Consider the following 9,665-nt stretch of genomic DNA (forward strand, 5'->3'; position numbering starts at 1 on the left):
TAAAAATCCCAAATTTGGAATTGCTTACATACAATCAAAGATGTTGAAGATAAAAGTCAGAAAATATGATGAGCTTTGAACTTAGTCTGTTTTCCTTCCTAAGGACTGAAATGTATTGTAGTTAATTGTCTTAAAACTTCAAACACACTGAGAGCCTTAAAATTAATACCAAAGTAGGATTAAATATATAAAAGCACGCTTATTTGTATTGCTTGTATGCCTCTGGTAATAACATTTTAGAGTAATGACCTGGAGGCTAAAACTGTGTGAAACATTGTAGTGAGTTGGCAAAAGAGGAGTTTCATTAGTGGATGGACAATTACAGAAATGACGGATTTGACAGATCCAGCCAGTGTTTTCAAGAAATCATACAATTAACTGCTCTAAATAGCAGGCATTATAACACATTCTGCTGGCAAAGGGAATTAAATCCCACAGAAAATGGAAAGGTATTACACGAGAAGGTACTGAAGATGAAGGGTCACTCGTTAGCACTGCACCCTCACCCCACACCCCTCACATGCACAGACTGCTTTGGAATGGAGATAACCCAACACTGAGGCTCTTGTTAGTGTGGGATCCACGTCCACACCGAGTCCCAGCATTCCCTCTGTCACCTACACCACTAAGGAACCCACATGCCAACCACACTGACTCTGAAAGAGGACAGAGCTTTAATGTTACTCTTCTTAAACTGAAAAACTGTGACCCTTTAAACACTGCACACAAATTTACAGTTTTTAGCAGTCTTCATTGGGGCAGCCTTTAGATCAAGGGGAAACAGGAAAATGAAGGAAAGAAAATGAAATGCTATAATTTGCTAGTACAGCAATACAGTACTGCTTTGTTTGCTGACTTCTTAGTGCATTGTATACTAACATCTACACATACATCCATGGAGAAGGCTGTACATATACATATATACACACATACATACATTTATCACATACATTTATCTCACAGAAACCTATGGTAAGATAAGGCTTTTGAGCACTTAAGTTATTTTTTTAAGACAGCACAATCTCCCTTCATATATCTAATCCAATACTATAACCTGCTGTTTCCAAGAAGTTCAAAATAAATAAGCACCTGTAGATTTTATAGGAAACATATTAACCCCTGTGTGTCTATAAAATGAACTGAATATGTATAAAAATGGAGTTGCTGTCTAGGTGATAACTTCTTTTTGAAAGGGTATCTCAAGACAAGACTGAAGGTTGGGGCCATGAGAACTATTGTGTCATTTAAGGATCACGAGTTATCTTCTGCAAAGCCTAATTGTCTTTTACTGAAATTGATGAAAGATTTGCAATTGACAACAGTGAAATGAGGTCAGAGCCACAGCTGATGTGACTAATTACCAAGCTACATTCACTCCATCTGTCCCACAAAATGTCTGAGAAAGAGCATAGGGTAAAACATCTCCATCCTATGCTGGTGCTCATCAAATCCTGTGTAAAAATAACAGTGAGAGCACTTGGAAGACTTCATCCTCTGAAGTATCTAAACACTTGTGCCAGAAGAATTCCTCAAGTTTCCCTTTAGAGAAATTTTGTGGGTAAATTACAGAATAAGAACTCAGATGACAAGAAATGTGTGGGTGTGCTTGTTGTATATATTGTGGCAGATCCTGAAAACCCACTCTCCTATGTAGGTGCCTGAACCCTATGATGAAATGCCAAGTTAGTTTTCCTGACTCACCTAGGTGTGTCATGTTGTCTCCAGGCTAGGTGCATAATACATGCTGGCAATCTCCCTTTCAAGCTTTGTCTTGACAATGCAGCAAATGGCTTATGACTCCTGCTACAAGATCCAAAACCATCACAGCTGCATGACTAAAAAAATAATCCTGTGTAGTGAATGAATTCTTAATGTTCAAATGTGTTCAAAAATTTTTGGCAGGTTAACTTGTATTCACAGAGCTTTATAGCAGTAAGGTATTTATTATTTGTGCCTCCTGTGTTAACTTAGTTTGACTAATAACCATCCACCTACAGCTAGTAAAAAATCTATGTGGCTTCCACAGCTGTAGCTAATTTTGGAAAAATCAGATCATATGCTCTCTGGTCTGGACCAAACTTTTATTGTTGGGTTATCTGGTAGCACAGACAAACAGTACTCCTGAAAGTGGAACTGCAGTATCAGAGACAGTGCAACTTGTAATGAAGATAGGAATATCTACAGATGAATGAGGAAACGACCAAGTTTGGAGAGGAGGAATGGACCTCAGATGAGAATTTTTGTTTGTTTGTTTCCTTCTAAGTAAGATACTGACAGAGTCAAATACCATGGTGGGGATCTCTGCCCTGCCATGCAGTTTATCTGCTAGCGTGAACAGAACAGGAGCACTGCATTTGTGCCATTTCATATTACACAAACACCATTGATATTGTGTATGTAGAACTGAGAAGCACTATTTCACTACTCAAACCACAACACTAAGCAATTACCCAGACTTCTGTCTATTCAAACACAGTAATGTTTCAAACTCTTCCACTTCACTGATCTATTTTGTTAGCAGGGTGCATACACACACAGACATGCCTGTTGACTGTGCACCACAAATCTGAACAGGTGCCATCTCTGTGCTTTTCATAAACCTTGCCTGGGACCACTCTTCAGAACTGAGACCAATGGAAGTGGGAGAGCCCACATCAGGCTTATAAACCTCTGCAAAACATGGTGATCACACTCAAAGTGCCCACTGGGAACGGCCACTGGCCCACACTGACTCCCTGACCATGCCCATGGACTGGGAGAGGGCTGCCCAGCCAGGGGCACAGGGCTGCCCTGAGGCTGACCTGCACACAGAGGGCTGAGCTCCCCGCTCACACACCTGCTCTGCCTCTGTTTATGCTCTTCTATCGATGCAGTGATAGTGTCTCCTAGTGGCTATATTCCTGAAGGAGCAGACCCTAATCCAAGCTGCACACCTGAAACTCCTGCTCTTCAGAGGCATACAAAATGCAAACATATCTCTAGATTTTTAGAGTATATAAATCAGCACTCTGAAAGATGTTTTTTTGACAAATAAACAACCAGCAAAACAGTAGCAAGGTACTTTATTCTTTTCCTTTAGTAAGACTAAAGAGATAAGAGCCATAATAAAACCATGTGAAGCAAGGAGTTTGCTCAGAGGTCTGAAAGCAAGCATGGGCATCAACTGATCAGAGTCAATGTCATGTAACCTTTAGGTCCGATCCAGACCCTGTAAAAGCAAAGGAAATGCTGAAATGCTCTGCTTTGGTAAATCCCCATAGATCAACCCACCACGTACTGAGCCCTGCACCAGACACCACAGTTTGTGGGTGTGGACCCATGGCCTGGGATCTTGGTACCACACTAAGCACTTGTGAAAGGCAATGCCAGCACAGATCAGGAGGCCAGGTCTCGCAGCAGCATCCCACCTGCAGTCACGGCCAGCAGAGGACGTTTAAACAGAACATAAAAACAAGAAACCTTGAACTGTATCCATACTTGGTGCTAGCCCTTCCTCCTTGAACAGGATATTTTCCATTTTCAGCACCAGCTAAACACCAAAAATCCTTCTTAGTAATGAGATCTGTATCAGGAGATTTTGTGAAAGAAAGACTAAACCTGCAATATACAGACAGCGTAAACCAAAACCCCACCAGCTGGAACTACAGTAAGGTAAACCCAGAGGGCACATGGGTCTGATTTTGCTATGTTGTTGAACATTTCCTTTCCCATTTTCTTCCAATTGAAGTTTCCCTTTGCTGACTATCATCTTGGAACAGAAAGATTTGTGCAGCAAATTTCCATACATGGATGAGCTTAACCAAATAAGATATTGAAAGATAAAGAAAAGAATGACTGAAAAGGAACAGGCAAAGAAGTCTTTCCTACCAAATCCTGTCTGCAAGTAACGGCTAACTCTTAACAATGGAGCATGAATTTACCTTCCTCTGTTATATATCAGGGCCTTTTGTTGTTCATTAAACATCTGTCACACACCTGACATCCTCACTTTGAAGATTTTACATAGGCTTCCCTGTGAGAAGAGTAATAAGCCACTACAAAAACTGTTGTAGTTGGAGCAGTTTTAACACCTCAAAATAAAACCTTTATATACTTCTGATCTCAACTAACATATCTAGCTGAACATCCCCAGAGTGACTAGGTGTAAATATGGAGTGTATCCCTTTGTTTCCATCTCCAGTAGGTCCTTTTCCATGTACCCGTGTGTGCCTGAGATAGTTCCCATTGCTGCAAGCAGAGCAGTGTTTCTGCCACCATTCTCACATTGTGCCAGTGCTGGTGGAAAGCATTTCTTGAACAAGGTCCAGTCAATATTCCCTCTCCCTGATGATCCTTTTGGTGCCTCAGTTTGCTGACCTTTACGCCAGAGTGAAAGCTAATCTCTACCCTCAGCTTTTCACTTGAGGGAGGAGAAAGACGAGAATGCAGTTTTGGAAGAGGTTCTTACTGGTAAACATGGATTGACAATTGAAACGCTTCCTACTCAACTTCTTTTTCCACACCTCCTTCAGCTGTCACAGACCGCTAACTGAATCATACCAAACAACAATTTCAGTTTGTCTTAGTCTAGGTAAATTTCCTACAAGGTTTGAAAACAAGGCCTAAACTTTTAGTTTCTTTTCTCACCCTGACAATTTAGCTCTGTTTCATAAGAAAAACAAAAGCACACGTCTACAGAAGCCTTTCTGGTTTCGGCACTCTGATCTTTTGTAGCCCGCCTGTTCAGTCTAATTCTTTCAAAAGCACCTCCTTCTCTTTCTAGACTAATTTAAAACCTCCTTTCATCCAAAGTTGACAGATCTCCCTAACACCTCTTATTAAACTCCTGTACAATTGATCCCACCTTCCACCACTGGTCCAAAACAAGCACAGACCTCTACAGCCACCTCATGTGGGAATACAAACAGCAGATGACTGCACCATCCAGAGGAGAGTGATAGTTGGGGTAGTCCAAGGGTACAGAAGGTAAAGAGCTGCAACTCTAGGCTGGTCCTTCCACCTCTGAGCTTCTTCTTCATGGCTCCGATCATTTGTTGACAGCATCTAGTTAAATAGAGGAAATGCTACATAGGGCAGATTAAACTGCTGCACTGCCACCAAAACAAAACCGTACAAACTCAGTGCAGAAATTCCCTGCAAAGGTAAGGTAATAGCAAATGATAAATTAATGACTTCTCTCACAGTCCTGTGAAAAGTCAAAGAGCCTCACATATTTGTCCTCTGTTAGACTGGGGATTGTTCTTTTTCCCAAAGCAACCCAAACCAACACTTTCTAAGCTTCCATTCCTCCCAAGCCAACTGCTTGGGGCCGCTGCACAGCCAGCCAGCTTCTTCTTCTTACCAGGTAATGGGACATTTGTGTGCACACCCTCCCAGACATGTGTTGGGTTATTTAAATCAGCTCAGCAAGTCTTTTAGCCTGAGAGACACAAAGGCAATATAAACAGAGCTTCCTTTTGCACTCTGTCCTTAGAGAGTCCTATCTTGAGCAGATCATGCTGATACAACATGACAACATCCAGGGATAAAGGGGAGGCTGACACTAAACGCAGTCTAATGCTAGGTAGTGTTATAAGAGGGCAAGCAGAGATCAATGAAATATTTTCTTTTCTTTCCTACAATCAGCAAGTCTGTAAACTGAACAAGCCCCCTGGCTCATCAGAGAGCGATGAAGTGGGCGACTCCTGCAATCCGGGCATGGGCAGGGACAACGGTTTCCTTCCAGGAGACACTACCAGAGCTGAAATGTGTTTGCTTTTCTTTAAAGCCTCTTGTAGAACCCTTTGCCCTTCCCAGCATTTTTCTTGCTAGAACTTTAACGCATTTGGCACAGAACTGCAAAATTGCACAACTCCTCAAGAAGTTGGATTTGTTTGTTGCCTTTTGAAGGGATGGCTGGGAGGACAGGTTTTCGATTATTTTTGAAATTATAATTATTATTACTATTATTATTATTAACATAACTGTTATATTTAGGAAGAAGCTTCCCTCTCCTTTCTGAGCGAACCATTCACTTGTACTCTTCTTTCACAGGCAGGTGGTTTAAGCTTGATCTGCCCTCCAGGGGTTAAATAAAGAAGTGATGGGAAGGAAACCCAAGACCTTTTCAGTGGCTCATATTTGAAATTTTTTCCCTCGCTCTCTTCTATATGTGGATCGTCTGCTTCTCGTTTCCTCTCGCTCCCTAATTATTGTGTTAGGGAATGGCGAGGGGCAAGGATTAACAATGAAGCAGATGACAGGAAACTGTTACCAAAAGAACAATGCCGGGCATCTCCCCCATCCTCCCGTTCCTCCCACCCAAGAGATGGTCCCCCTCACCCTTCTGTCGATGCCATGGTTCCGAAAAAACCCCTGTCTTCTCAAGGGTCCAAGGGATTAATTTGGACAGCAGGGCGCGAAGGAGGTTGGTTCTTTGGTATAACCCTCGCTCACGTCTGGGAAGGAGCACGCAATTCCTTGTAATCCTGGGGGCTCCGCAGGGCGAGGATCCGGCAGCTCCGTTCCTCGGCTCTCCCCCACCCCGCCGTCCCAGAGCAGGCTCTCGGTGCCCCAGGGACCGGCGCTGCTGCGCCGCGGCCGCCCAGCAGTGGCCGGCGGGGCGAGGAGGCGCTGGCACCTGGGCTGCGATCCCCGGCGCCCTCCCCTCGCCGCGGGGAGCGTGTGCGTGTCTGCGCGGCTGTGTGCGAGAGCTGGGGGGCGACTTCACATCGGCGCGGCGCTGGCTGAGGCTGGATTGGAAGGTTTAGCCCTCGAGCCGTGGATTTGCAGTCAATCCCTCTCTATTTTAGGCACGGGCTGACATCACGAGCCGTTGTTACTCCTATAAATCCCCCCCAACAGCTCCTTGGCAGCGGGGGGGGGCGGCGAGCCCCTCGCAGGGGGAGGGCCGGGCGCCGCCGACCGCGACCTGCCCTGCTCGCCGCGGCCGCCACCGCCTCCCGGGGCAGGCTCGAGACTCCGGGGAGCGGCCGGCAGCCGCGGGAAGGCGCGATCGCACACAGACACACAGACACACAGACACAGACACACACACACACGCGGCCCCGCTCGGGGTGTCTGCCTGCCGCCGCACACCCGCACGTGCCCCGGCGTGCGGGCCGGCGCTCGGCCGGCGCGGGGTTCCACAGCGCGGCCGAGGGGCTGCGCCCCCGCAGCCGCGGCACCTGCCCCGCCGCGCCGAGGCGGCAGTAGCCCCCCGGGAGGCCCGGCCCGACCGGCCGCTGTCCGCGCCGTGCTGTCCCACCGGGACGGCCGGGGCTCGCTGGCGGGACCGAGGGGCCGCGGGAGCGAGGCCCCCTCCCGCAGGGACGCGCAGGGTGCGGCGCGGGGCGGTGCTGCCCCCTGCCGGGAGGTGGGCGCGGCGCGGCGCCCGCGCCCCACCTGCCGCCGGCGGCCCCGCAGGCCCGGCCCGGCCCGGCCCCGCACCACACAGCCCCGGGGAGCGGCCGCCGTCCCGCCTGTGGCTGCGGCCTCTCCGCACGCCTCGGCCGGGCCCGCCCCGCGCCCCTACCTGCGCCGCCCCGCCCCGCCCCGCTCCTCCGCCGCGGGGGCGCCGCGCGTGGCTGCGGCCCGGCGGACCCGGGCCCGGGTGTCGCCCAGGGCGCTTTTGCAGCGTAGGGCAGGAAATTTCTGTCCTGTTCTATACCCGCACTCAGGTGCTGGGGCACAGAACGCTCGCCCACACATTGTCACACACCTTCGCTCCCGTTTCCCTCAGCTGGGGCTCTGCCCGCCAACCTCGGTGCTGTCTCTCCATCCAAGTCTGACCAACTTGATGTCTCGTTTCACAGGGAACAAACATTTCTGCCCCAGCTCGTTCCCTCTGCACCGAGGAGGTGGCACGGAAAGCCAGCAGCCATGCGGAAGCCCCCTGACACGATAAGGAGCTGGGAGGCTGCAGGGATTGCACAGCTGAGCAAAGCCTGCCTGACCCTCCGCCCCACTCCCACTCCCCCAGGATGCTTTTCCTGCAACCAAGCCAATTCCAGTTACTTGCCCTTAAAAAATGGCAGGATGCAGCCTATCACGCAATCCCCAGTCCTAATCAAACACACTTTTTTTTTCTTGTAATCTTACCATGGACGTAGACTTTCAACAAAAATCTTTTACAAGGGCAATTCTATGAGAGTAACTGAGGGTGCCTGAAAAGAGCTTGTATTTCAGTATGTCCGTTTCCTATTTTTCAGCTAAGCACCCTGGCTTTTGGAAGTAATTTAATGCAGCCCTGAAACATACAAAGGAAAAACATACACTCGTTGGAGGGAATAAGAATGCAGAGAGTGTTTTGCTCTCCTCTTTCCATAGCAATATCCTTATGGCCTTTCCAGAATGCACAGCTCTTTTTCCTTGGAGGGAAAATGAGCTGCTATCCATGTTGTGCTATTTCACACCCTTTTTCCAACAGATGGCACAGATCCTCACCTGTTTAGAAAGAGATGTTTGAAATAGTTCTACATCTTAAAAATAGAGTCAAACTATCAAAGATATTATCAATTCCAGGTCACACATTGCTTTTTTTCAAACATTTATCCCTATTTTTCTTCATTATTGGCATTAGATGCTAACCCCTGCATAGTTCTGCTCAGTCTGTAAACAGGAAACTATTGTAGGTAAGCCTGACAGGATGGACAAGCTGGTTTGTAATTCCTGAGAATACTCAACATGGTACAGGTGCTTGGATATGTTGATATGGCTGCTCACTTTTGCATGTGAATACCTATGTCATACAACCAGAGAAATAAAACATTATGTGGGCATTTGGAGATAGCCAGATTTGAATCTAGGATTCAAACATGATTGAGATCCAGAAACAGAAGCAAATGCTGCAACCTCATCCTCCTCCTGTAAAGGGCTGTGCTAAAATATGAACCCTGGGGTTGAGCCAGGTGTCTGGCTATCTTCCTACTTCTGCTTCCTTTGAAGAGCATCATGGCTGGGAAAAGAAGGGTTTGAATAGTGTTGTGCATGCACAGCTATAGCAACCTCCTGAGATTTTAATTCCATGAATTCCTACAAGTTTCTCTTCAAGAATGTACTTTTGTGTAATATACAGCTAGTGAACAGCTATATTGTTGCTGTCCAAGCCCAGAAACTTTCAGCTGATTTGAAGCCAAATGGGGATGGGATTCAACACTGAGGAGCCGTTAGAGGATCAGTATATATTAAAATATAGTTGATCTTTAGAAAAAGAAGAGTGAGGTCTAAGGCTGGAATTAAACCAGACTTTTGCAGATCTGTTTGGACTGGACAAAACCTAAAGAGAGAAAAAAGCATTTAGAACCTCGTCTCTCTCAGCTGTAGCAGTGGAGAGCAGTAATATCATGGAAAGCAATGCAGTCATGGTGTGCTAACTGAGAACACAACCAGCTCCCAGGTCTTCATAATTTCTTTTTACCATTAAATAATCCAATAATTATTTAGAGTGTAGAAACTCTCATTTAATGTAATAATGAAAGAACTTTCTCATTTCACTCTTTGTCATGGCTGTTAGGAAGAAACACATGTTGACTTTCTGCAAGTTTGTGCTTCTCCAAAACTGACACCTAATTTACTCTAAGCCATTCTGTCAGCAGGGGAGTACCACACATTCATTGGCATGTATTCCTCCCGGCAGAGGAATGAAACACATCATGTTTTTCACATTTAATGCAGGATTTTTGTTG

At 46.5% G+C, this 9,665-nt stretch overlaps 1 protein-coding gene across 1 annotated transcript in view; it reads right to left on the reverse strand.

The window, feature by feature from the left end:
• Nucleotides 1–6,780, reverse strand: part of SLC1A2 (solute carrier family 1 member 2) — an 85,747-nt gene extending 78,967 nt beyond the window's left edge. Inside the window, exon 1 of the mRNA XM_054276220.1 lies at nucleotides 6,322–6,780. Coding sequence (XP_054132195.1) covers nucleotides 6,322–6,338 — 17 coding nt within the window. The 5' untranslated portion in view covers nucleotides 6,339–6,780. The remainder of the gene's footprint in view (nucleotides 1–6,321) is intronic.
• Nucleotides 6,781–9,665: the final 2,885 nt, after the last annotated feature.

The sequence above is a fragment of the Melozone crissalis genome, unplaced genomic scaffold (genome assembly GCF_028551555.1).
Source record: "Melozone crissalis strain CALT ecotype California unplaced genomic scaffold, PUWL_Pcris_2 ptg000018l_1, whole genome shotgun sequence".
Classification (NCBI taxonomy): Eukaryota; Metazoa; Chordata; class Aves; order Passeriformes; family Passerellidae; genus Melozone; species Melozone crissalis.